This window comes from Passer domesticus, chromosome 15 (genome assembly GCF_036417665.1).
Source record: "Passer domesticus isolate bPasDom1 chromosome 15, bPasDom1.hap1, whole genome shotgun sequence".
Classification (NCBI taxonomy): domain Eukaryota; kingdom Metazoa; phylum Chordata; class Aves; order Passeriformes; family Passeridae; genus Passer; species Passer domesticus.
The window spans coordinates 1947586-1972786 of NC_087488.1; the positions used below are offsets into that span (position 1 = coordinate 1947586).

Genomic DNA, 25201 nt, shown 5'->3' on the forward strand with positions numbered 1-25201 from the left:
CTTCCCAGCTCTGACAGAGGAGTGTCAGCCAGCTCTCCCTGATGCCTTGTGCAGGCTAGAACAGAGACTGGACAGAGTTAAAGAATAAAGCAGGGATTTATTAAAAGGCCTCAATGGATAAACCTTGGGCAGCACAAGAGCCCAGCCAGGGCTACACCCAAAATGAACCAAAATGGTCACAAAATACACGACTGGTCACAGGGTCTCTCACTTTGGTAAGTTCTGCTCATTTGCATATTGGAGTTAATTGTCCAATTACAGCCCCAGCCCATGCAGTCCCATCCTCCTTGTTTTTCTCTCTTCAGTCCATGCTGTTTGTGCTCTTGGGCCTGAGATTTGGATCATTTGTCCTTGTCCCCAACTATAGAAGGAATTGTTTTGTCTCCCTACTCTGTGAAAAGAGCTCACCATCCTCTAATATGAAGCTCAGAAGTTCACACTGAAGCAGCACAGAATCTGAAAAATATCAAAGCTAAAACTTGAGGCATCATCCCCATGCCATGGACTCACACAGCTGAGATCCAGCTGTGGATCGATGTGTGTCAGCCCAGACACAGCTCCAGATCCCTCTGTGAGCTCCCCTGGCACTGATCCCCAGCTGCTGTGCCATGGATACCCTGGAGGATGGGAGGTGGCCTGGAGCAGACCCAGCTGGCCAAGCCCAGGGGGACACGCCCAGGGTTGGCAGGGACTGGAGGATGCACAGGAGAATTCCCGTTGTGTTGTGGCAGTGCTGGAACCAGCAGCTCCTGCCTGAGGCACCTCAGGTGAGAGAGAGGAAAGGTTTGCATGTTCCATGTCCCAGGATCTTCCACTCGTGGTGTCCTCGTTTCCCAGGACACCAAACTTGAATGAGCCTTCCCTCAGTTCTCACCTCTGCTGTGACCTCCACTTCACACTGGCAAGTGCCTCTTTCCTGGTGCCTGTCCTCAACCCTTCCAGCTGCAGCCTGAGCAATGAGGAGGTCCTGATGGCTGTCACAGGGCAGGACAGAAAGCCATGTGATCCATCAGTTTGGGAGGAGATCTTCCTCCCTGAGCTGTTGGAATGAAGGTGCAAGGCAATGCAACCCTTGACCAAATATATAATGTATATATATTGTGTAAGGGTGAGCAGGCCCTGGCACAGGGTGCCCAGAGCAGCTGTGGCTGCCCCTGGATCCCTGGCAGTGCCCAAGGCCAGGCTGGATGGGGCTTGGAGCAGCCTAGGACTGTCAAAGGTGTCCCTGCCCATGGCAGGGGATGGGACAAGATGAGCTTTAAAGTTCCTTCAAACCATTCCACGACTCTGTGATTATGTGTGTGCATCCATCACTAATCTGTGATAAGTTTTTAGTGGTAGGGATCTCAAAAGTGATGCAGAAGATGTAGTGCTGTGTGTAATATCTGTGTGTGCAACACTGAGGGCACTTGAGGGAACAATACAGTACAAATCCAGAAGAATTTGCTTTCATTGTCATGAGAATGCATCACCCACATTTTTGGTATGAGGGAAGCTGGACTCGATGACACTGAGGGATACAGGGGTGGCCCAGGGAAGATCCAGACTGTGTTTGTGGAGCCCTGTGCTCTTTGCACAGGTCCAGCAGCTGTCAGCAGTGTGTGGTCTGACAGCAGGCTCATGCTTCCTCCAGCTTGCCCAGCACCACGTGCTGTCACCCACAGTGGGATAGCTGAGGGGATGGAGATGAATGGTCCTGCTGTGCCAGGGCATGTTCAAGGTGCTCTGTTGTCTTTTTTGGTGTGGTTATGGCACTCAAACCTCTCCCTGCTTGAGGGAAAGGTATCCATCCCCTCAACTCAGGGAGGATTATCTGTTCCAAAACCCCCAGGTGATGCCAGGGCCCCACACCTGTCCTTGGGACTGAGTCTGTGCCTAAAATGATCCCCTGGCCCCCACATCATGGGGACATGGGGGACTGGGGTGTCTCTTGGGTTGCTGGAGCTGTGGGAATGTTCATGGCACTCTGGGGGTACTGGGATTCCCTGCAGTCCTGGGGGAATTCTCACTAGAGGAGGAGAGTTGTCAGCATTTCCTTAGGGGAATTGGGAAGTCCTGGGAGTATCAGGGCCTTTTTGGGAGCATCTGGGAGTATCAGGCATCCCCCTGGGTGTGTGGTGTCCCCAGGAGATGTCACAGTCCACAATTCCTCACAAGCATTGCACAAATGCACAGGGACCTTGGAGATTTGGGGTACTCCAGCTGCCATCAGTGGGGTGGAGGTGTTAGGGGACGCCAGGGAGGGAAGGCCTCCCCAGGTCACTGGCCAAGGGGGTGGGCTTGCTGTGGCCCTTGGGCACACCTTGGGGCAGGGGTGGTGACAGGGACCCCCACAGGCTTGGGAAGGACAAGTCTCACTCCCCTGCAGCCCCTCTACCAACCCCACCACCCCTCAACACCCAGGCTCACCCGTGACTCTCTACTTTCCCAGTGCTCCCCACAGCCCCTGCTCACTCTCCCGTCCCCTCAGTGACCCCCAGTGATGACCCAGAGGATCCTACTGCCCCAGCACTTCATTCCCCACTTGCTGTCCCACCCTGAGGACCATTTACCCAAGGAAAGAAAGGGATGTGGCTTTGGCAAGGGCCTGGCCTCCACGGCCTCCCTCATCTCCTTTGAGTGCTGGGCAGTTCTCCTTTGACTGCTGGGCAGTTTTCCCAGTGTTTGCCATGGCCCTGATGGTTCAAGTCGCCACCAGAGCCATTGTGAGGGCTCTGGCTGTCCCCAGACACAGCACAGGGGCTCTGAGCTGTCCCCTGCTCCTCACACACTGGCTGGGCTGGTCTCTCATGGCTCCAAGAGGGGATCCTGTCACAGCCACCCAGGTTACCCTCTGGATTACTGGTTTAACCATTCCTATCCCCAAAGTAGCTACTAAAGCCTTCAAATCATAGAATATGTCAGGTTGGAAGGGATTCACAGGGATCACTGCTCTTTCAGAGACCAGTCTTCCCAGTACAAAGTGCCCCAGGTATGTGGGGGCTGGAAGACTCTTCCTCAGAAAGGGCTGAAGGCAGAGGCAAGAGTGGTAAAAAGGGTTTTGGCAGCCGTGCCTCTTCCTCAGAAAGGGCTGAAGGCAGAGGGAAGAGTGGTAAAAAGGGGTTTTGGCAGCCGTGCCTCTTCTGCCACCCTCCCTAGGCAGAGGTGGGATGACAGAAGATACATTTTCACTGGAAGTCTGGCAGAAAGGGTTTGGTGGAGTGGGGGAGGAGACCAAGCGTGTGTGAGGGGCTCAGCTCTGCTCCTTGGAGCAGCCTGCTCCAAAACCCCTGGGATCCAGAGTGCCTCCCTCATCACCCCAAGGCCCACACTGTGCTTCTGCCAGGTCTCACTGAGAGGTAAGGGCCTTGGACATGCCCAGGATCCAGCAATAATGAACTCCCACAGGAGGAGCACCTGGAATGACACAGACTAAGGAGACAGTAAATGACAGAGGAGCTGAGACAATGCAGAATGAAGACTCTTTTATGGAAGAGACACAGCAGATGCAGCTCTGGCCACGTTCACCCACAGAGGAAATGGGCTCCTGGCCATCAGTGATGCCTGTGGTGCTCGTCTTTCAGGGGTGGCATGATCTCTCCAGTCTCTAAAATCCTGTCCCCCTGTGGGATGAGAGCATGGTGAGCATTCCCTGTGGCATCCAGACTCTCCCTGCACAGCCTTCCTTCAGGGAACGTGCAACTGTCCCCACTTCCAGGCAAGAATTTCACCACAACTCACTCAGAACACTCTCAGTCCCCCAACGTGCCCAGAATGCTGGAATAACATCACAGCAAAATTACCTGGAGCCTTGTACTTGCTTTATCCCTTTACTACAGAACAGAAGCCACACATTTTGAGCCTGTTTTGACTTAAGAGCACTGCATAATCCCCTCCATGAGTGATCAGTGAGTCCAAACCCACAGCCCAGAGCCCATGGAGAGCCATGGAATCCCTCAAAAATCAACCTGCTGCCCCAGTGCCACTTGTTCCAGCTCCAGGCACAGTCTTGGCCTGCTGAGCTGACCTAACTTGACTGAAAAATTAGGCTGAAGACAGAGGCCAGCAGCTTGACCTTCAGCGTGTTGCTTTGTGGTTGTTTGGGATGGAATATTTTATAATTTTATTTTAGACGGAGCATGATTAGGAGGTGTTATGCCAAAAATGGGCAGCAGTCAGAAAGGGCAGAGCCAATCTTCTGTAGAATATTTGCCCTCTGACTTGTTACAACAATCACTAACAGCTCAGAGCTGTTCTTTCTGTTCTGAAAACAGAAAAGACCAAACAATGTGGCACTCTCTGCTTCATGCAACTTGTCCCAAGCTGAGCTGACAGAACTCTTTGGGGACACCTGAGTGTGGGGGACCTTCAGGCACAACTGGGACCAAGCCAGAACCAACATTCTCAGGGCTGACAAGGAGGAGAAGCAGAGCCACTCCTGCGTGATTCCATGTGTTTATAATCACTGGGGCTTTGAACAGCCATTCCCAAAGGGAATGTTTGTGTTTTCCACCCAGGATGGGCAGCATCAGCCAGGCTCTGACAGCCAGGTGCTACAGAGAGGTAATACTGAAACAGGGACCATGGACAAGGTGAAAGTGCCCACAGGACCCAGTACATCCCTTGGGAAAGTCCTCACTGGACATTTCCCAGGTGCTGCACAAAGCTCCCTGGAAACCCCTTCCTGTCTGTGTGACACAGCTGGAAGATAAGACAGGACATGAGAGACTTACTGGGAATATCCGTGGGTTTGTCACAACCACACCATGCGGCGATTTCTGGAAGCAGGGGGAGAACAGAGGGAAAGGGCAAAGAGAACAGTGTTAGTTACTTGGAGGAAGCACAAAGCATGTTCAAAATGGGCACCACGACCCTTCTGGGATAGAAACTGTGCTAAGCACAAGTCTTGTGACACCTTCCACTACTAGAGAAATACCTGAGGCTGCAACAGCCACAGCTGCCAGGGAGGGCAGGGCTGGCCCCTTTCCCTCCCCACACCAACTGCTGCCCTGGTTATCCCCAGGGCTGTCCCTGCAGGAGAGGGACAATTCAGACACAGCTTTTCTGCTTAGGACACAGGAGAAGCTGGGCACTGCCATAAATCTGGAATGGTTTTGATTGGAAGGGGCCTTAAACCTTCCACCCCCTGCCATGGCAGGGACACCTCCCACTGTCCCAGGCTGCTCCAAGCCCTGCCCAGCCTGGCCTTGGGCACTGCCAGGGATCCAGGGGCAGCCACAGCTGCTCTGGGCACCCTGTGCCAGGGCCTGCCCACCCTCCCAGGGAACAATTCCTTCCCAATATCCCACCCAGCCCTGCCCTCTGGCAGTGGGAGCCATTCCCTGTGTCCTGTCCCTCCATGCCTTGTCCCCAGTCCCTCTGCAGCTCTCCTGGAGCCCCTTTAGGCCCTGGCAGGGGCTCTGAGGTGTCCCTGGAGCCTTCTCTGCAGGTGAGCACCCCCAGCTCTGCCAGCCTGGCTTCAGAGCAGAGGGGCTCCAGCCCTTGGAGCATCTCCGTGGGCTCCTGTGGACTGTCTCCAGCAGCTCCAGGTCCTGCTGCTCTTGGCCCAGGGCTGGGGCAGCTCTGCAGGTGGGGTATCACAAGGGGTGATTCTTTGTCATGAAGTATCACACTAAATTTATATATAAGTGCTACCCCAGCAAGGCAACACAAGCGGTGAACAGGCCACGGGAGAACAACCTTCATCTGCAACCGAATGCGAGCAGCACGCTCACACTCCCGCAGTGGGACCACTCCCCGCTCCATCCCCCGCCCCGTCCCGGGCCCCCCGTCACCCCGCCGGGCCCGCACGCACCCGCACGTGGTACTTCAGGTAGTAGGTGATGGCCCAGGCGGGGAGCAGCACCCGCAGCATGACGAAGCGGCCGCCCTGGTAGACCTTGTGCACCTGCGGGCACAGGGACGGTCAGGCCGGGCCAGCGGCGCAGGAAAGGCCGCGCTGCGCTGCCCGCGTCCCGCCGCTCACCTGCTGCCGCCAGGGATCCCCGGGCCGCAGGAAGCTCTCCCAGAAGGCGGCCACGGGCCCGAGCCGCCGCGGCGGCAGGACGGGCTCCCGCGGGCTCAGCTCCTGGTCCCGCAGCCAGCGGCGCCGCAGGGCGCGGAGCTGCTGCACCCGCAGCCTCTCATCCTGCGCGGGGCCGCTCATGGCGCCTCAGCCCGCTCGGCCCGGTTCGGCCCCGCTCGGCCCGGTTCGGCTCCGCTCGGCCCCGCTCGGCCCCGCTCGGCCCGGTTCGGCTCCGCTCGGCCCCGCTCGGCCCGGTTCGGCTCCGCTCGGCCCGGTTCGGCCCCGCTCGGCCCGGTTCGGCCCCGCTCGGCTCCGCTCGGCCCCGCTCGGGCGCCGTGTCCTTCGCCGCGGCGCGCGGCGGTGCCGTCACGCGGCGCGCGGTTGTGACGCTGCAGGCAGGGCCGCGGGTGTGATGGCGGGGCTGAGGCGGCTCTGGAGCCGGGAGCCGCGGGTGTCTGGGGAAAGGACAGCGCGGGGCACTCAGCTGCGGCCTCTCCCAGTGCCCGCGGGGAACTGACACAGGGAACGGCTCCCACTGCCAGAGGGCATGGATGGATGGGATATTGGGAATTAGGAATTGTTCCCTGTGAGGGTGGGCAGGCCCTGGCACAGTGCCCAGAGCAGCTGTGGCTGCCCCTGGATCCCTGGCAGTGCCCAAGGCCAGGCTGGGCAGGGCTGGGAGCAGCCTGGGACAGTGGAAGGTGTCCCTGCCATGGCAGGGGTGGGACGGTCCCGAGTGACCCTTCCCAGTCAAACCCTTCCACGATCCCTCTGATTTCGTTATTCCGATATTCTGTGATTCTGTGTTTCCACGTTTCCAGTGACTCCACGATTCCATAATTACAATGTTTCCATAATTCTTATGATCCCAGTGATTCATTGATCCAGTGATTCCACGTTTCCCGGATTCCAGGGTTCCATGATCTCCATGGTCCCCTGAACCCAAAGTTTCCATGATCCTGGTGTTCCCCCCATCCCGGTGTGTGATCATTCCCCATCCCGGTGTGTGATTATTCCCCATCCCGGTGTGTGATTATTCCCCATCCCGGTGTGTGATTATTCCCGATCCCGGTGTGTGATTATTCCCCATTCCGGTGTGTGATTATTCCCGATCCCGGTGTGTGATCATTCCCTATCCCGGTGTGTGATCATTCCCCATCCCGGTGTGTGATTATTCCCCATCCCGGTGTGTGATTATTCCCCATCCCGGTGTGTGATTATTCCCGATCCCGGTGTGTGATTATTCCCCATTCCGGTGTGTGATCATTCCCCATCCCGGTGTGTGATTATTCCCCATCCCGGTGTGTGATTATTCCCGATCCCGGTGTGTGATTATTCCCCATTCCGGTGTGTGATCATTCCCCATCCCGGTGTGTGATCATTCCCCATCCCGGTGTGTGATCATTCCCTATCCCGGTGTGTGATCATTCCCTATCCCGGTGTGTGATCATTCCCTATCCCGGTGTGTGATCATTCCCTATCCCGGTGTGTGATCATTCCCCATCCCGGTGTGTGATCATTCCCCATCCCGGTGTGTGATTATTCCCCATCCCGGTGTGTGATCATTCCCTATCCCGGTGTGTGATCATTCCCCATCCCGGTGTGTGATCATTCCCTATCCCGGTGTGTGATCATTCCCCATCCCGGTGTGGGATCATTCCCGATCCCGGTGTGTGATCATTCCCGATCCCGGTGTGTGATCATTCCCCATCCCGGTGTGTGATTATTCCCGATCCCGGTGTGTGATTATTCCCCATTCCGGTGTGTGATCATTCCCCATCCCGGTGTGTGATCATTCCCCATCCCGGTGTGTGTTTATTCCCGATCCCGCCGTGGCGCCCCCTTGCGGCGGGGGCAGCTCGGTGTCCGGGGGTCGCGGGTTCGATCCCCGCTCCGTGCCCCGGGCCGGCGGGGCGGTGCCGCTCCGCCCCCGGGGCGGTTCGTGCTCCGGGCCCATGGCGGAGCCGCGGCCGGGGCTGGTGCTGCTCTTCCAGCGCCGCTTCCTGGCGGCGCGGCCGCTCAGCTCGCTGCCCTGGCCGGTGCGGAGGGGCCGGGCGGGGGGCGGCGGTGTTTATTTATTTATTTATTTATTTACTTACTTATTTATCCTGTTCTAGGAACTGGAACAAAGCCTGCGGACTGCGCCGGGCTCGGCGCTGCTGGCGGATATCCTGCACGAGGTGAGGGGCGGCCCGCGGTTCCCCCGTGCCGTCGGCGGGCGGTGCCGCGCGTGTTCCCGAGCCCCCGGAACGCTCAGATTGGTGATCCGCTGTCGCCGTGTTTCCTTAGGCCCCGCAGAACTGCAGAGCTCCTTCTTTGCCCGGAATTTGGGTGTTCTTAGATCAGAACTGAACGGGCGTGCCAGAGCGCTGATGTGGTGAATGGCGCAGTCAGCGCAGCCGTTCCTGGGTGTTCGGGATACAGGGAATGCCTGGACTGTCCCTGTGGAGGGAGGTCACAAATCAGGCAGCAAACCAAAACGGAAAGAAGAGAAGGGCAAAAGAAGGAGGAGAGTAAATTGGATTGTTTTCACTCTATTTTCCTCTTTGCTCTATTGAAAAGTGATATTTTTGTTGCCACAGAAAGTAAGAAATCTGTGCCCACATTTCTGTAAGCTCACAAACCTGTCAGAAATCATCCCATTTCAATTTCTGGTTTAGCATCTCTTGTACTGACTAAATTCCAAAGCATTTCATGGCACCCAGACCCAATTAATGGTCCTCCTGTGGTCCTTAATGCCTTTCCTAAACCCTGCCCTGGGTAATTGGTTTCCATGGCTCTTCTCATTGTAGACAATTCTTCACCCTCTGTGTGTGAAATATCCCCCTTCAGCCAAGTACAGGAGATGCTTCCTGACTGAGCTCATCAAAAAGGTACCTCTTGCTTTTCCCCTTATTTTTCTCTTTTTTCCCCTTGAGGATACCTCATGTAATAACCAACCACAACCTTCAGTGTAAATACACTGTACTGAAATGGGGCTTAGAGTGCAGCTGTTTTCTCTTTCATGACAATGTGATGCTCAGAGCTGCCCTGTTCTCCCCCACAGCATGAATCCACAGCAGCTGAACCCCTGGATGAACTCTATGAAGCACTGGCAGATGTTCTAAAAGAAGAAGAAGGATCTACTCACTGTTACAAAAGCTACTTACTGGTAAAAACTGACACTGCACTGTTCTAACCCACATTTACATTTACTCACCAAACTAAGCAATACTTGGCTTTAAAACACCCACCCTGAAGCCTGGAGTGCTTCCTGCCTTTTTGCAGGTGCTCCTGTTGATTGTAAACTCTAAGTCGTGGCCTGTGCTGATGCATCTTTGCCCTGCTGTGTCCTGCAGCCCTCGGGGGACAGCGTGAGCCTCTGCGAGAGCACGGCGCTGGTCTGCGGGGGCACCACGGGGCTGCTCACCTGGGAGGCTGCCCTGCTCCTGGCACAGTGGGCACTGCAGCACCCCGGCCTCTTCAGGGGCAGGTATGGCAGCAGCAGGGCTGCACAGAGTGGTCATTCCTGCAGGATCCACAGTGCATTGGCTGGGAAGGGACATCATTCCATGGCAGGGACACCTCCCACTGTCCCAGGCTGCTCCCAGCCCTGCCCAGCCTGGCCTTGGGCACTGCCAGGGATCCAGGGGCAGCCACAGCTGCTCTGGGCACCCTGTGCCAGGGCCTGCCCACCCTCCCAGGGAACAATTCCTAATTCCCAATATCCCATCCAGCCCTGCCCTCTGGCAGGGGGAGCCATTCCCTGTGTCCTGTCCCTCCATGCCTTGTCCCCAGTCCCTCTGCAGCTCTCCTGGAGCCCCTTTAGGCCCTGGCAGGGGCTCTGAGGTGTCCCTGGAGCCTTCTCCTCTGCAGGTGAGCACCCCCAGCTCTGCCAGCCTGGCTCCAGCCCTGTGATACTGTGAGCTACACAACTGTAATTTAATAACAGATATTTAATACCCTATGCACCCTAAATAACTGAAATTACACCCTTTTGCTGCTGAGTAATTGCTGCTCTTTTCTGTTTTGCTAAACTTAAACCCAGGAGAGGACCTAGTTTAGGACATGGTTTGGGATCAAACCCTTGCACTGTGCTGTCTGACCTGCTCTGTGAGGTCAGCTGTTCAGTTTTCAGTAATTTAATTAATGACCTTCACTCCATGATGGGATTCACCAAGGATTATCTATGTTAGGTGATTACTGTGCAGCTCTGATCACATCGTTTTTACTTCATGTACAAGCAGTCAAGATGAGCAAGGACTTTGGAGGAAAGATAATTAGTAATAGTTAAGCTCACAGGGGAAGGAGCTGTACTGCTCAGTGTCTGCTTCCCTCCACTGACTAAAAACTGGAGAGCCAGCTCAGGTGGAAACAACTGTGCTGCAGATGGCTAAAGCCAGGTGGGAATGCCTCTCATCCCTGTGGTGGGAATGTTTGTGCCTTACAGAAATCAGCATTTCAGCTAATTAATTTTCTGCTGACACTTCCACCCTCAGTTATTCCCCACCCTCCAGTTGCTTGGAACAGAGGTTAGATTGTGGATGGTTCACTCAAAAATTATTGTAATTATCTGGAACTGATTTTACCTTTAATTATATTTATAATGTTTTGATTTCTAACTCAGTGCAGAGTCCTGATAGTACTTTTTACTCCATTACCCTCAGGACAGTCCTGGAATTGGGGAGTGGGATTGGCTTCACTGGAATTGCCATCTGCAAGACCTGCCAGCCCAGGACATTCATATTCAGTGACTGCCACCCCCGTGTCCTCAGACAGCTGGGGGAAAACATCCAGCTGAATGGCTTCACCCCAGAGCCTGACGTGGCCTGGAGCACCCAAACAGAGCCCCAGGGACAGGAGGTGCCAGGACAGAACTGCCAAACCCCAAAAGTGATTGTTGCTGAGCTTGACTGGGGCTCAGTGACAGAAAAACAACTGCTGGCTCTCAGAGCTGATGTTGTCATTGCAGCAGGTAAGGCACCCACAGGGAGCAGGCTCAGCAACCCCAGCAGCCTCCTGGGGAGCAACAGAATAACAACAGCCAAGTACAGACTTCTTTTGTACTTGTCTGTGTGTAAATTCAGAGGGAGTTTCATGAAAAATTCAGCCATAGTGACAGTAGCACGATGGTGGTGATGCCTAGTGAGAGCAGAATGTCAGCTGTAGGTCTTACCCCCTGATTTGGAGCTTTGCAAAGAAAAAACTGAGAATCCAGGTGCAAAAATGACTTTGGCATCCCAGGTATCACAGGATGCAGTGAATGGGCATTCTATAAAAGGAAGTCACTGCATGGTGACACTGCTCAGTGCCCAACCCAGCCCCAGCTGGACTCTGAAGGCAAGAACTGAGGGGCACTGACATCTCCCTGCCATTTGCTGTTACTCACTGCAGCAGGATGTGTCCCTAGCACACTGCAGCACGAATACCTGCAGTGGACACACACCCTGCACACCTCTGGGTAGGAAACAGCCCCCCTGAGCATCTGCATTCTGCTCCCCTTGGTGTTCCCTGACCTCTCAGCAGCATTTCTGCTCTCTGGGGAATGACTGCAGATGAAACCTTCTGCAAGTCCTTGGCCCCAGCCTCTAAACCACTCACTTCTAACGAGGCAGGTTTGTTTTGCCAAGGGCAAAACAGAGCACCAACACTTAGTGGTTCTGCTGCCTCCCTTAGGATGGGCTTAAATAATATATCTGACAATCCATTTACTAAAAGGAGCACTGATTTTTAGTGATGAGGGCATAGTCCATAAAATGTCAATATTCTCCTGCACTGTGAAGATTTTATTTCTGCTTTGCGGTTTTTATTCTGGTTTTGCTCAATTCTCAATAAATATTGTATGTTTCTTTTTTTCTTTTTTTGTAGATGTGGTGTATGATCCTGAGATAATTTTAGCCCTTGTTGGGATGCTACAGAAACTCTCCACCTCCAGAGCAGGCAGGAAAGCTCCTGAGGTGTTCATTGCCTCCACAATCCGAAATCCAGACACGCATCAGCTCTTCCAGGCTGAGCTGGGTGGGTGCCTGCTCCATCCAGGGTTCAATAGTTTTGCCTTTTTGCCTCTTTCCCCACTGTTCTGTGGTAGACAGGAGCATTTTCCAAGAGCAGGATCTTATCCTAGAGCTGGATTTAAGAGCAGCAGCTTTTGCACATGGATTTCATCAGGAGCTTGGAACTCACCTTTAGGTACATCCTGGCTATCACAGCTCACATCTGTGAGGGATGATTTGTAAGTCTGGTGCCAATAGGAAAATAAAAAGAGGTTTAAGCTTACAGGAGGGAGCCATCAGTGATAACACCTGAGATGCTGCCTAAACCCTTTATCTTATCTTACCTGTTCTTTGACTTGACTCTATTTTCACCTTTTATCTTTTGACAAAAACCCCCAACTAGAGATTAAATAAAATAGAGATTTGGGGATTTTTCTTCATAGAAGCTTCTAAAGCCTATCTTTTGCAGTGTCTTTGCTGTTCAGCTGGTGTTCACCAACTGGACCTGATGATCCCTGTGGGTTCCTTCAGCTCAGGATATTCTGTGAAATTCTGCTTAATTCACAAAGTGACACTGAGTGTTCAGCAGAGGCATTAATGGGATTTTTAAATAAACACTCATAAGCATTTGCCTGACAATCACAGCATGCTAAAGATCTCTTCTTACAGAACTTGTCATGCAACTTCTTCTCTTCCTTTTATTAGACATAAATATGATTCCCAGTGTTTCTCTTCACAGGTAAAGCTGGGATCAGGTGGCAGGTGATTCCAGCCCACAGCAGCTGTAATTTCCTCTATGATGTGCAGCCAGATGTGACTATTCTACAGCTATTTATATAGGCTTGGCAAACAGAACTGGAATTTTGAGACCAACAGGAGCTGCCTCAGCCTTGTAACAAGATTAGCCTGAATTCTGGAAACGAGGTTCTGAGGATACAGCTGGACAGACACATGGAGTCCTTCCTTCCTTCCTCTAATTCCCAGCATGGATCCAAGCCTGCAGCTGCCCCTGGGAAGTGACTGAACCTCAAGCAAGAGAAACCAAAAGCCCCAATCACACTTCACTTGGATTCTGTAGAAGACAGCAGAGTTCAAACAGTTTTTTTCCCAACTGTGTTGTGATTTGTGACTGGGGGCAACCTGCAGATCACAGGATGAGGATCCCCCACAGACAAGGGAGCAAAGCAATCTTTCAGAGTAATCAATGGGTTTTGGTTTCAAAACCTGCTGTAATTGTCTACTCTGGTGGTTTATGTCTGTGTGTACTTGCAGTTGGGGTTAGCTTAAAAGCCCCCAATAAACAGTGACCAGTTCCTGTAGTTGTGCCCAGGATGACTCTGCTGTAAATCAGGTGCATCTTTACTCTGTAGTGATGACAAGTCAGAATTGATGTCCCTTTCTCTCACAGCCACTTCCACAGTGGCTGCTGGGAATGAAAAAGGAATCACTCTCCATAGCAGAGTTCCAGGTATGCTGCAGAGGGGAAGGACTGAGCTCCCCTGCTCTGAAACTTCTCATCATCCATTAATCACTCTCCTGTCGGGCAGAACTGGTCCTGAAGCATAGAAATCAAAGTGATGCTCATTCTTCTCTTTTAGCTTCCTTTTCTCTTTTAAAAACTACTTAAAATTAAATTTAAAAACTTCAACCTCTTGTAGCAAGGGAGAGAAAACTGATGATACCTAACTTGGAACCTGAAGAATCTTCTTATTCTTCAAGCTAAAGGAGACCATGACTGCTGGGATCAAGCAGAAATAACCCAGCCCAGGTTTTGGCTCCCTGTCCCCAAAGAGAAAGACCTCAAAGACGTTATTTCCAGAGTAAGCACAAACTGGCAGCCTACACAGGAGCTCCTTTATCTCCCCTTACACAAAATTCAAGACAAAGGTTCTGTACAGAGCTCATTTTGGATTTAAAAAGTTCTGTTATGTGAAGAGGAAACCTCTCTAAAGCTTTTGGCATTACTGTTGAACTAGAGAAGTGCCTAATTTACCTCCATATGCACAGGAATGGCCAAACCTCTAGACAGGATTTTGACTGAAAACAGAAAAAAAAACCACTAAAAAATTGGCAAATCAATGTTCATGGATTATTCTTCAATCAATAAGCTGGAGGTTTTGCCAAATTCCTGTAGTAAAGCAACTTGACCCTATTTTCACCTTTTCTCTTTTGACAAAAGCAGATATTCAATAGTTGCTCAGAGTTTAAAACTGCTGGTGCAGAACCCGCTGTCCTCACCTCCCACCCTGAAGCAGCAGCTCTGAGGAGCAGTAAACACAGTCTAAGCCAAGCACATTTACCAATGACTGACATGTGATGATGACATTTTATCATCAAAAAGGTGATGGAAAAAAACCTGTAAGCTTTAGGCTTGCATGTGAATACTGAGCTTAATAAAAAGCTGAAGGTTGTACCTGAGTAAGCACTCACAAAGCAAAGTGCCTTTTGGCTAAGTTATACATACTTTGTTCTTGTGTTTTGGGTTTATTTTTCCCTTTTCTGTTCATCTGTTCAAGAAGAGATGAATTTTATGTTCTTTCCCAAGATAGATGGGCACATTCATTTCAGAGTACAGGGAGGACAACTCACTGCAAGCTCTGCTTTGCTCTAAGTGCCCAGTAAAGCTGTCACACACCAGTGCTGTGCTTCCACACTCTTGCACACACTGTCAAAAGGAAAAACAACTCTGAAACAAAATGGTTCTATCCCAATAAAACTATGCAGGAGGATATTCAGTGCTTGGGAAATTACTGGCCATCAAACTGACCAGCTGAAATGAAACAAGTCAAATGACAAACATCTGCCATGTGCCAAATAAACCATACCCAAATCACCTGCTAAAGTGCTGACTGTACAGGAGGTGAAGCTGGTAATAGTTTCTATCTCTATTCAAGGATCTTCACCAAAAAGGGCCCTTCAAGCAGCACAGGCTCTCACACAACAAACAGCCTCAGCACCCCCTACTCACCCAGGCAGCTGAAACTGTAAAGGAAGAGTGTGAGAGCCAAAACAAAGGAGTTAGAAACTAAGTACAGACAATACAAAGTTTATTCATGGTTTCCCAGATCCCTGCAGCTGCAGGAATGTTTGACCCCCTCCTTCCCCCAGTCACTCCCTGCTGCCCAGCAAGGGCAGGACAGTCTGGTCCCAGCTCTGGTCCCAGCGCAGCTGCTGGGACACTCGCAGCTTCTCTCGGAAGCTGGGAAGTTTCCCTTCCAGGCTAGGGAAATCCAAGAAAAGCATCTGTAATTTAAAAAGCAAAACCACAGAAAAATAACTATCATGTTCCATTTCAGGCTCATTCCAGCCTCCCCACTGTTAACCCTCAACTACAGCTGCAGTTCTGGGGTCTGGGCCCATGAAGAGAGAACAAGGACAGGATTTGAACTGCTTCTGCCAGCTTTGGGTTCTCATTTAAACAGAAGTGAGGCAAGCAATGCTCACCAGGCCAGGCAGTGCCTTGTGAGAATGCAAAACACACAGGTGATGTTCAGACCTGAAAAGGCTGCTCACACAGTGGCACCTTTGGGGTTATTTCTGGGGGGAAAGAAATCAGTCAGAGCCTTTACCTTCAGCTGCTTTGCCAGTTCCTGCGAGTCCCTGAATATCAGACCATTCTCATTGTGCTTCACCAGTTCATGTAAACTGAAAAAAAGCCACAAAAGGAGAACTGAAGCAGAAAGCAGTGAGTGGAACATTTACAGTATTGCACAGAGACATCCAAAGGGACCAAACCACGGTATCTGTATCACTGTGGCCCCACAGCTGACATAATGGAGTTAAACAGGCAGTTTTAAACAGTTAAAAGACTTCTTCTCCTTTCTATGTCAGACTAAATCTACCACAACTGTACCAAAGGGCCCTCGTTCTGTCTTTGTGCCACTCATCTGGACATCCATTAAAAACCAGAGCAATGATCTACTTTAAAACTAGATTTTTTTTCCACAAGGAAAATCTGTACATGGTCCATCCTGAAATCTTCACAGGAGTTTTATCTTCTTTTATAAAGCTACTGTTTTCCCAAAGGGCCATAAATTCCAATAATGCCCATGCATACACTCAGCCTTTCACTGAACAGGTATATCTATGCAGAAGAAAGATTTTTTAAAATTAAATATATGGAAACAATGGAATACAGGGATTTTTTAAAGGAAGTGCTTGCATTAAATTCTCCCAATTTTGTAGAAACTAGTATTAACTTTTAAACTTAAACCAACCTTGATTTCTATCTTATTTAATTTTAAAAAAATGGCAAAATGCATGGATCTCATTGAATTCCTGCAGTAGCTGCTGAACTCTGGATTTGTAAGAATATTGTTTTAAGTGATTGCCTTGAGCTGTACCAGAAGAAGCTCTTACCATTCAAAATGTATTGCACACACAGGTAAACAGCAGCCAAACATATCGACCACCTTCATGGGCAAATCCAAGCCACTGGAGGATTTATGGAGACACACCCCCAGGTCTGCTGAGCCTGAAATCAACACAGCACAGTCTGAACTCTCTGAAAGCAGCTCCTCTGTCCTCCTGCAAACCTTCCCTTTTGTGCTGCTTTGGATGGAGCAAGTGAAACTTTCAACTACCCAGGCACAATTTCAAGCCACAGGAATTCAGCAGCTTTGCTGGAGTGAGTCAAATCCATGAATATCCTGTCACTAACCAGCAACATTCCTGACTATTTTCTCCCAGCCTGCATCAGCCCCCTGCAACTGTGCTGTTTCCCACACATCCCCCAGCCTTTTCCATCACCCACTATTTACCAAGCAGAAGAGGGTAATCCTCAGCCTCCAGCCATGGTGTACAGATCTGGATATGCCTAAAGTGCAGGCTTTGGATCAGCCCATTGTAATAATCTTTTAGAGGTCCTTTGCCTGTGTAAAACAGGAAAAAATGTTTTATCAAGATGACTGAAAACAGTGTGGCCTGTGAAATGCAAGCTTCTGTTGGATCAGGTGCACAAACAGGATACAACACTTGTGGTACCCTAAAAAGATGTGAAAAATCTGAAGTTCCATTGAAAGCAATGTGCACATGGACTTCTCTTATTCACTATTTCAATTAGTTTCCCATCAATGTAGAGTCATGGAGTTTTTAAGGTTGGAAAAGCCCTCTCCCATAAAATCCAACTGTTCCCCAGCACTGCCAGGGCCAACACTGACCCACACCCTGAATGCCACATCCACAGGGCTTTCAATTCCCCAGGGATGGGGACTCCACCACTGGCCTGGGCAGCTGGGCCAGTGCCTGACCACCCTTCCCAGGAAGGAATTCTCCCAATATCCACTCTAAACCTCTCCTAGCACAGCTTGAGGCTGCTTCCCCTGACACTGTTTTTGCAGCATCATCTCAACATTGACCTTAAACTGTTTTTCATGCAGAGCTGGATCAGACAGGGAGGTTCTTTAAGGGTGGATGGTGCAATAACTCAGCTATAAATCACTGTCCTGATAACCAGACACAAAGGCAACAGTCCCTCCAGCAACAGAAGAGTCAGCACAGAATAAAGTGACAACTAAACCTTCTGAAGAATTGTAACACAAACATTCTCACCTGTTATCACACACACTAAAGCTGGAAGCTTGGCTCCCTCCTCAATAAACCTCTCGTAATCTGGAGAAGATAAAACATTGGTCAGAGCTGACAAAGCTCAGGGTGCTTGGCTGAAGAGTGGTGACAGTGCATTAATTACTGAGCTTCTCACTACAAGCAATTTTCTTACAAGCATGCATGAGTAACACAGCAGTAACTCCAGCAATGTTAACATTTACAGACTTCTCCAGAAATAAATCAGGCTGTTTATGCAGGAAGCATCTCTTCAACTGCTCCCCAATCAGCTGCTTCAATAGATCAATTTAGAATTGCAGCTGCAAAGTCTACAAGATAAGACAAAGCATTCCCTTCCCTCCCATTAGCAGATACCTGTGGAGAGTAGATGTAATAACTCAGAAAATAAAACTGCAGTTTAGGGGCCAGTGAGAGATTTAACTCTCCCTGACAACTCCTCTAATTGAATTCAGATGTTGTACTCCTGTATTTCAATTACTAATCTGAAGTTAGTGCTAATTAATCAAATACAACTGCATTTCCACCTGAATATAGAAGCATTGCTCTTTAGCAAAACCCTTCTTAAGTGTCCACACCAAGACCTCTTTGAAAGAGTGAGATCAATTCCTTCATACCAACCTTCTAAAGCTCTTAAAAGAACTGAGAAGTCTTCATCCTCTGAAAGAGAAGGCTTTATCAGTAACATTCATATTTCTGCCACTTTTAATTTTTGACTTTAAATAACAATTGAGATTTTCCTCACCTTCACCTACACAGTTTAAACACATACCAGGTACTCAAAGGTTAAGTACACAGTCTGCACTTAAAGGTTACTATTTACTAAAATGTGCCATTAAAAATTCTCTACTTTATTTTCAGAAATAAAAGTCCATAACCATACACAGTGTTTCTTTATCTCCCTTGTTGGCAACATGACAGACAAACCAGCTACAAATATTGTACATCTTTGAAGCTATCAAGTTAAAATTTTCTAGTTTCTGAAACTGAGAATTAAGTGTAAAAACTGCCCTGATTATTCAAAGATAAAGACAATCCTGCCCATGGTCACTGGCAATGGATTTGTTTCCAGTCTCTGTTCCCTTCCTCATACAGAGGGAAAATATGTACATAAATATGTAATAAACATCATCAGAAATCATGGAATCACAAATTGGTTTGGGTTGGATGGGACCTTTAAAGCTCAGCTCATCCCAACCCCCTGCCATGTGCAGAGACACCTTCAGAGTTCAGGGTGCTCAGTAAGGAGTAAATATTTGAGTTTCTTCATCTGTTTTACACCACCATGCAAGACTGTATGTCTAGAATGAAAGCTAAAAAAAACCAAATAGAAAACCTCTTTTAATCATTCTTAAAGCTGAGCTCTATAATTAAAATACAACTTCAAAAAATCATTCCTTTGTAGTATTATTAAGTCACACAACATTTAGTTGCATCACACACACCTTGTGTTCAAATTCTCCCAGGAAAACAAAGGACAAACATAACTTCAAGTGTGACAAAGTACAAACAGCCCTATTTGACACGGAAAATACAAGTGATTCCCAACCTGTCCAGCTGGTGCTGCTGACGAGGAGGGCTGGCCGGCCCCGGGGCTTCCTCACAGCGCTGCTGCCATCCCTCTCGGTGAAGGCCGATCTGTCGGCGCTGGGACTGACAGCTCTGCACTACGGAAAAACTTCCTGAGCACCAGCTGCACACACAGCCAGCAGCAGCAGGAGCACTCTGCTTAACTGGCAACAATTTCCACACGTTTGCCTTCAGATTTGCTGCTCAACTTGTCTAGAAACAGAATCACTACATGACAGAAATGCCAGGACAGGGCAGGCAATTTTCCCCTCTTCCCTGCTGCTACAGGCACAATTCCACTTTCCAACCAAATGTTTTCCTTCACAAGCTGAGCAGAGCCAGCCTCCCTTTCCACACTCTGTCTCACACTTACCACAGCATGGAGGCCAACAGCACATTTATTCAACTAAACCCAGAACCTACACATTCTGAGCTGGGCATTTCCAAAAAAGCCCCACCATGGACATGAAATCATGTGGATTTCACTTCTTCTGCAAGCCTTAGTTTGGTGAAGTCAGCTCCCTGGTACACCTGCTGCAGGTGACATCCTGCACTGCCAGAGGGAAGTGTTTAACCCTTGGATCAGATCCTGAAGGCTCTTTACAGTAATTAAGGAAGGGATGCTATGAAGGAAGCACCCAAGCACTGCAGTGTGGGTCAGTGGGAAGCAGACCTGCACAGCTCCACCCATGACAGATTGCCTCAGTGTTTATGCCAACTTCTTTAGAAACAAAACACTTCTACTGCTTGTGTTACCACAGCTCAGTCATCTCACTTCTTCTGGCCTCTCCTAGTGACAACTAAGGCACCTCAGTGCCCCCTGTGCCTGCTGGGGCTCAGAACACCCCACACAGGTATTTTGGTAACTTAAGTGCCACAACTGCATGTGCCCTGGTCAAGGACTGCAGGGCACTGCACTTGCACATACCGTGGTTTGAAGGGCTCGTAGTCCTTGGCAAGTTTCATGAACAAGCTGTGTTGGAGGTCTAAAGGCGTTTCCTTAAAATGAGATGCTGGTTTGTCATACAACGTTACAGCCCTGGCAGGAAAGAAATGTGCAGCTTAAATAAGATACAGAGGTAACAACATGCACGTGGTACAGTGGCAGGCTGAAACAATGTAATCAGAGAAAAATTAACTAAATCAATACAGCAAAGTAATTCATTTTTTGACTCTTCCTGTATTCCGGAAGTTTGCTGGAACACACCAAGGTGGCACAAGTCACAAAGAACCCCTTTCCTGTGTGCTTTATTCCAGGGGTGAAATGCACCTGTAAAAACTGCAGACATCACTGTCCTGATTTTCAAACTTACTCCATTACTGCCCCTGAGCAACTCTGATCTTGAAGCCCTCAAGATAAGCTGGCAGGCCAGAGCAATTGTTCAAATCCCAGTGATACCTGTCCCTCTCTGGCTCCACAGGCAACCTGCAGCAAACTTCCATGGCTGCCACCTCAGTCAGTGGGGTGTTAGTTTGGAAGGATGATGAAGGTTCCTCAATGCCCACACTACACTGGCCCAGCACAAAACTGAGCTGATGTGTTTCAGTGGTGATGGATGAGTCAGGAGAGCTGCTTTTGTGAGATCCCTCTGAATCCTCAGGGATCTGTTCTTTCATTTACTTAGCACACACACACTAAATGGAGGCACGTGACTTACTTTATCTTGAAATTCACCCAGAGATCTTTCTTCATGGCATCAGTGACACACAGGTTATAGTCAGACAAGCGCCCAAAAAGCTTTTCATACCTGACAAAAATGGAGTTACAGTCAGAAACCACAGGCAGGCAACTGCAGCAACTGTTCCCAGTGCCCATGCTTGATGAAAGCCAAACAAAACCCAAAAAAATCCAACTGATATCTGATTGGCAATTTTTGATGGACTCCTACTCTCCAAAACCTTTAAAGCCTTTAATTACACATAAACCAATTATATTCAGCAAGGAGCTGTTCAAAGAGCTGGAGTAAAGCAGCATTAGAGAATAAAAACCCAGGACATATAAGGAAATTCCAACAACAAGATCAACATTTGCATAGGTAGGTAAAAACAACCAGCCTAATTCCTGCAACCCCCTCCCACGTGTTCAACAAAGCAAACAGAAACCAGTTTCACACAGCAAAGCCCAAAAACCCCTCCCTGTGCCAATTACATCCTCCCCACTGGCCTCCATTCTGAATTCACCACACCATTTATAAAGAGCAGGAATGACTGCACAAACCATTTTGCAATCAGGACCAGTGGGTGGCTCCTCCCGTGACTCAGGCTCATGATGGTGTAGCCATAGTTGTGCCAATCAATGATGAGTTTGCTCCCCCACCACAGCCCTGCCACCCAGGCAACAGCTATACTGGGTAAGCCTGGGGGGTTCTGCTCAAAAACAAAACCAAAATAGCATCAGCCTGTGACCAAGTGACAAACACAAAGCCAGAAACAAAAATTCAAATGGAAGCTGCATCACCTTAAAGGAGCTCCATGAACAGAGACAGTTTGTATTCACTTATGAGCACTGGCAGGTACTTCAAATTTAACCCTGGATCAAGGTCAAAATTCCCCTCCATTAAACACACCAACATTTCCAGTAAGATTTATTCTTTACTGCTACCCATGGCAATGAAGTTTGAAAGCACAACAACTAATGGGAAGAGAGAACTTGTTAACAGACTAGAGTTTAGAGCCAAAAAATACCTGGACACAGGTTTACACCACTGATGAGGCCAGCTCAGCTCTGAAATAATTAGAACAATGTCTGAGATGGCTAAAACCACCCTGTATTGTAGCACCATTTATTTGTGAATAGCCTGAAAAGAGTCCCAGCACAAAACATACCTGAAGGAGAATATAGGATGGCTGATCTATCCTCAGCAAGGTGTACAGTAACTGCACTGACTGCACAAGCACCTTCAGGACATACTGCAAAAGCTTTGGCCCCACTGCAAAGTGACAGAAAAACACTTTAATGTGAACATCAGAACCAGCCAGCTCTGCAGAGACAGGGTCAGAACAGCATGAAAATGGACACACTTTACCAATGACCTGGGTAAGGGATTGAGTGCACCCTCAGCAAGTTTGGAGATGGCACCAAGCTGGGTGAGTGTCAATGTGCTTGAGGGTAGGAGGGGTCTGCAGAGGGATCTGGACAGGCTGGATCACTCCAAGGCAGACACTGAGGGGCTGGAGGGTGTCCAGGGAAGGGAACAGAGCTGGGAAGGGGCTGGAGCACCAGGAGGGGCTCAGCCTGGAGAAAAGGAGGCTCAGGGGGGACCTTGTGGCTCTGCACAGCTCCTGACAGGAGGGGACAGCCAGGGGGATCGGGCTTTGCTCCCAGGGAGCGGGGACAGGAGGAGAGGGAACAGCCCCAAGCTGTGCCAGGGAAGGTTAGGTTGGATATTGGGGAAATTCCTTCTTGGGAAGGGTGGTCAGGCACTGGCACAGCTGCAGAGGGCAGTGGTGGGGTCCCCATCCCTGCAGGGATTTAAAAGTGGATATGGCACTTGGGAACATGGGTCAGAGGTGGCCTTGCCAGTGCTGGGGGAATGGCTGAATTTAGAGGGCTTTTCCAACCTTTGTGATTTTATGACCACTATAAAGCTTTGTAAACACCTCCTCATCCCCACAAGTTCTCACTCCGTATTTTGTATGGAAAGAAATCCTACACTCATGGAATGGGCTTGGCTGGAAGGGACCTTAAGGCTCATCCCATTCCACCTCCTGCCAGGGGCAGGGACACATTCCCCTGTCCCAGGCTGCTCCAAGCCTCATCCAGCCTGGCCTTGGGCACTGCCAGGGACCCAGTGGCAGCCACAGCTGCTCTGGGCACAGGGCTAAACACAAGGTGGGGGAGAAAGAGGTAGAATGAACATCATTTCCACATTTCACTGTGCATGTGAACAGCACCAGGGTACCGGCAGGGGTTTCACTCCAGCGGCTCCTGTTTAAAGAGAAAGGCAGACAGGGTGCGGGGCTGTGCGTGCGGCGGGGCTGGTCCCGCACACGCTGCGGGCTCTTTGTGGTCCCGTTCCCCCGCTCCGCGGCTCCCCGGCCCGCACGCACCTCGCAGCCCGCTCAGCTCCGCCACGGGCACCAGCCGGATGTTCTGGCAGCGCAGCACGTCCCGGTGCGGCCGGGTCTCTGCGGGGGAGAGCGCGGTCAGCGGCGCGGCCGCCCCGCCCGGCCCCGCGCCCCGGCCGCCCCTCACTCACGGAGGTAGCCCAGCAGAGCGACCTGGCGCCCGTGCCGGGCCAGCGACAACGCGTGGTACTGCATCCGCGGGCTGCGGCCCAGGTCCCCCAGAACGGCCACGCACACGCGGCCCGCGCCGCCCGCCCGCCGCCGCCGCCACAGCAGCAGGAGCAGCAGAGCCGCCGCCGCCGCGCCCGTGCCCGCCGCCCACAGCCCCGGCCACGGCGCCGCCGCCGCCATCTTGGAGCGCCGCAAGGCGGGAAAGGCGCGCCCCGCGCGCCCCCTGGCGGCGCGGAGGTGCCGCCCTCTGAGGGGACCCCGGACAGGCCGCGGGAGCGGCGATTACCGAGAGAATTAATTAATTAGTTACACCATAGAGGGGGCTTAATTAACTACAGCGGCCTGGACACTCGTCCGCACTGTGGGGTTTCCTGGGAAATTTTAGAGCATCTCGAAGTCAGGGGTGATTTCAGTGCAGCCTCATTACTATCCAATGTGTGTGCTTTTCCTTAGTTTGAATTCAGCTAAATTCTAGCTAGATCTTCTCTGGATCCGAGTTAATACTCACATATTTCTCTGCTATCCCTCATTTTTTTGTCTCAATCCCTGATCCTACTGGGTACTAAAGCCTTTCAACATCTGCATCCCTCTGGTTTCTCATGTGTACCTAATAAACAATTTCCATCTATTTTCAGCTTGCTGATCTCTGTTTTCTGGTGGAAACACAGAACAAACAGAAGCCTGCTGACAGAAACATTGGCCACGTTACCTTGGCACCATGGAAGTGACTGAAGACCACATTGAAAAATCATTAAGGTGTACAAAAATGTATAACTTAGTCAGTTGTACTGGTCAGGAATCCAATAGGATTGTCACAGAATGCAGAGAACAAATGGTATTTCTTCACTACAAACAGGGATAAAGACACAAATGAAAGATGTTGGTGAGCAGGGACAAGACCCAAAGGAGTGGCTGGAGCTGTGCCAGGGCAGGGTCAGGTTGGATATCAGGGAAAGGTTCATTCCCCAGAGGGTGCTGGCACTGCCCAGGCTCCCCAGGGAATGGGCACAGCCCCGAGGCTGCCAGAGCTCCAGGAGAGCTTGGACAATGATCTCAGGGATGCCCGGGGTGGGATTGTTGGGGTGTGTGTGCAGGGCCAGGAGCTGGACTGGATGATCCCCGTGAGACTTTCCCAGCCAGGAAATGTCACAATTTCACGATTCTCTCTGCAGAGCCTTGTGGCCCCCCATCTGAACGGAATCCTGCTGTTCCAGTGTTTCCTTGCCCCCCTTGACAAAGGCAGATGTCAGATGTTGCATTTCCAGTGTAACTCTCCGTATTACCAAACAGCACTAGGTGGTAACAATGAAGCCATTGTTCCCTTTTAAAACATATAACTAATTACAAGTGTGGGCAGACTGGTTCCGCACCAAAATAAAGCCTGGAATGTTTGCTCAAAGATTCTGCTCAGAATGCATATTTTTCTACTGACAAAGAATGGAACCATAGAATCTTCTGAGTGGGAAGGGACCCGCAGGGATCATCCAGTCCAGCCCCTGTCCCTGCAGAGACACCCCAACAATCCCACCCTGGGCATCCCTGGCAGCACTGTCCAAGCACTCCTGGAGCTCTGGCAGCCTCAGGGCTGTGCCCAATCCCTGGGGATCCAAGGTTTCCTCAAGAAAAGCCCCACATCCCATCCTGCTATTACACATGCACACCCATTCCAAGCTGTGGGAGGTTTGATCTTGTGGGAATCCCTCATTTCAGTCCCTCCTATCTCACCTGACAGCTCCTTGCCGTGTAGCATTTCAATGCAAAATGCAAATTGCTTTTCTGTTTACTTCCTTGAGTAAAGTGCAGATATCCTGGCTGCAATGGAATGAGGGACTGCTGGATTTTGCAGGCCATCAGG

The 25201-nt window shown here is 50.4% G+C and overlaps 3 protein-coding genes across 6 annotated transcripts; 1 reads left to right on the forward strand and 2 right to left on the reverse strand.

Moving 5' to 3' along the window:
- Window positions 1-3449: 3449 nt before the first annotated feature.
- NDUFB6 (NADH:ubiquinone oxidoreductase subunit B6) lies at window positions 3450-6349 on the reverse strand. 2 transcript variants are annotated; one of them, XM_064390602.1, is made up of 5 exons: window positions 6267-6349; window positions 5966-6166; window positions 5795-5887; window positions 4713-4757; window positions 3450-3602 (listed from the first exon to the last, which is right to left on the reverse strand). In XM_064390602.1, the coding sequence occupies exons 2-5, from the start codon at window positions 6143-6145 to the stop codon at window positions 3534-3536; spliced, it is 387 nt and encodes a 128-aa protein (XP_064246672.1). In that variant the 5' UTR covers window positions 6146-6166; window positions 6267-6349; the 3' UTR covers window positions 3450-3533. The 2 variants fall into 2 exon arrangements, with proteins under 2 accessions (XP_064246672.1, XP_064246671.1); XM_064390601.1 differs by having other exon boundaries at window positions 5966-6328.
- A 1485-nt stretch (window positions 6350-7834) lies between these two features.
- EEF2KMT (eukaryotic elongation factor 2 lysine methyltransferase) lies at window positions 7835-14394 on the forward strand. 2 transcript variants are annotated; one of them, XM_064390597.1, is made up of 8 exons: window positions 7903-8043; window positions 8122-8184; window positions 8797-8877; window positions 9051-9155; window positions 9343-9476; window positions 10651-10958; window positions 11852-12001; window positions 12716-14394. In XM_064390597.1, exons 1-8 carry the CDS (start codon window positions 7960-7962, stop codon window positions 12814-12816), a joined length of 1026 nt encoding a protein of 341 aa, XP_064246667.1. In that variant the 5' UTR covers window positions 7903-7959; the 3' UTR covers window positions 12817-14394. The 2 variants fall into 2 exon arrangements, with proteins under 2 accessions (XP_064246670.1, XP_064246667.1); XM_064390600.1 differs by lacking the exon at window positions 8797-8877 and having other exon boundaries at window positions 7835-8043.
- Window positions 8238-23541, reverse strand: ALG1 (ALG1 chitobiosyldiphosphodolichol beta-mannosyltransferase). 2 transcript variants are annotated; one of them, XM_064390596.1, is made up of 13 exons: window positions 23307-23541; window positions 23158-23235; window positions 21934-22037; window positions 21326-21474; window positions 20766-20855; window positions 20036-20146; window positions 19088-19200; window positions 18160-18198; window positions 17527-17586; window positions 16737-16847; window positions 16336-16450; window positions 15546-15621; window positions 8238-8446 (listed from the first exon to the last, which is right to left on the reverse strand). In XM_064390596.1, the coding sequence occupies exons 1-13, from the start codon at window positions 23524-23526 to the stop codon at window positions 8342-8344; spliced, it is 1371 nt and encodes a 456-aa protein (XP_064246666.1). In that variant the 5' UTR covers window positions 23527-23541; the 3' UTR covers window positions 8238-8341. The 2 variants fall into 2 exon arrangements, with proteins under 2 accessions (XP_064246666.1, XP_064246665.1); XM_064390595.1 differs by lacking the exon at window positions 8238-8446 and adding an exon at window positions 15003-15219.
- Between the last annotated feature and the right edge of the window lie 1660 nt (window positions 23542-25201).

Bases quoted from the DNA above. Each gene is read 5' to 3' on its own strand.
- NDUFB6 (XM_064390602.1), bottom strand. From the start codon at position 6,145: ATGAGCGGCCCCGCGCAGGATGAGAGGCTGCGGGTGCAGCAGCTCCGC. The intron at 4,758-5,794 runs GTGCGTGCGGGC...CCCTGCTTCCAG, and splicing joins ACCTGAAGTACCACGTGCGG to AAATCGCCGCATGGTGTGGT. The intron at 3,603-4,712 runs GTAAGTCTCTCA...CTCATCCCACAG, and splicing joins CAAACCCACGGATATTCCCA to GGGGACAGGATTTTAGAGAC.
- EEF2KMT (XM_064390597.1), top strand. From the start codon at position 7,960: ATGGCGGAGCCGCGGCCGGGGCTGGTGCTGCTCTTCCAGCGCCGCTTC. The intron at 9,156-9,342 runs GTAAAAACTGAC...TGTGTCCTGCAG, and splicing joins GTTACAAAAGCTACTTACTG to CCCTCGGGGGACAGCGTGAG. The intron at 9,477-10,650 runs GTATGGCAGCAG...CATTACCCTCAG, and splicing joins CCCGGCCTCTTCAGGGGCAG to GACAGTCCTGGAATTGGGGA.
- ALG1 (XM_064390595.1), bottom strand. From the start codon at position 23,526: ATGGCGGCGGCGGCGCCGTGGCCGGGGCTGTGGGCGGCGGGCACGGGC. The intron at 16,848-17,526 runs GTGAGAATGTTT...TGTTTTACACAG, and splicing joins TTTAGTGTGTGTGATAACAG to GCAAAGGACCTCTAAAAGAT. The intron at 16,451-16,736 runs GTAAATAGTGGG...TGTTGATTTCAG, and splicing joins GGATTACCCTCTTCTGCTTG to GCTCAGCAGACCTGGGGGTG.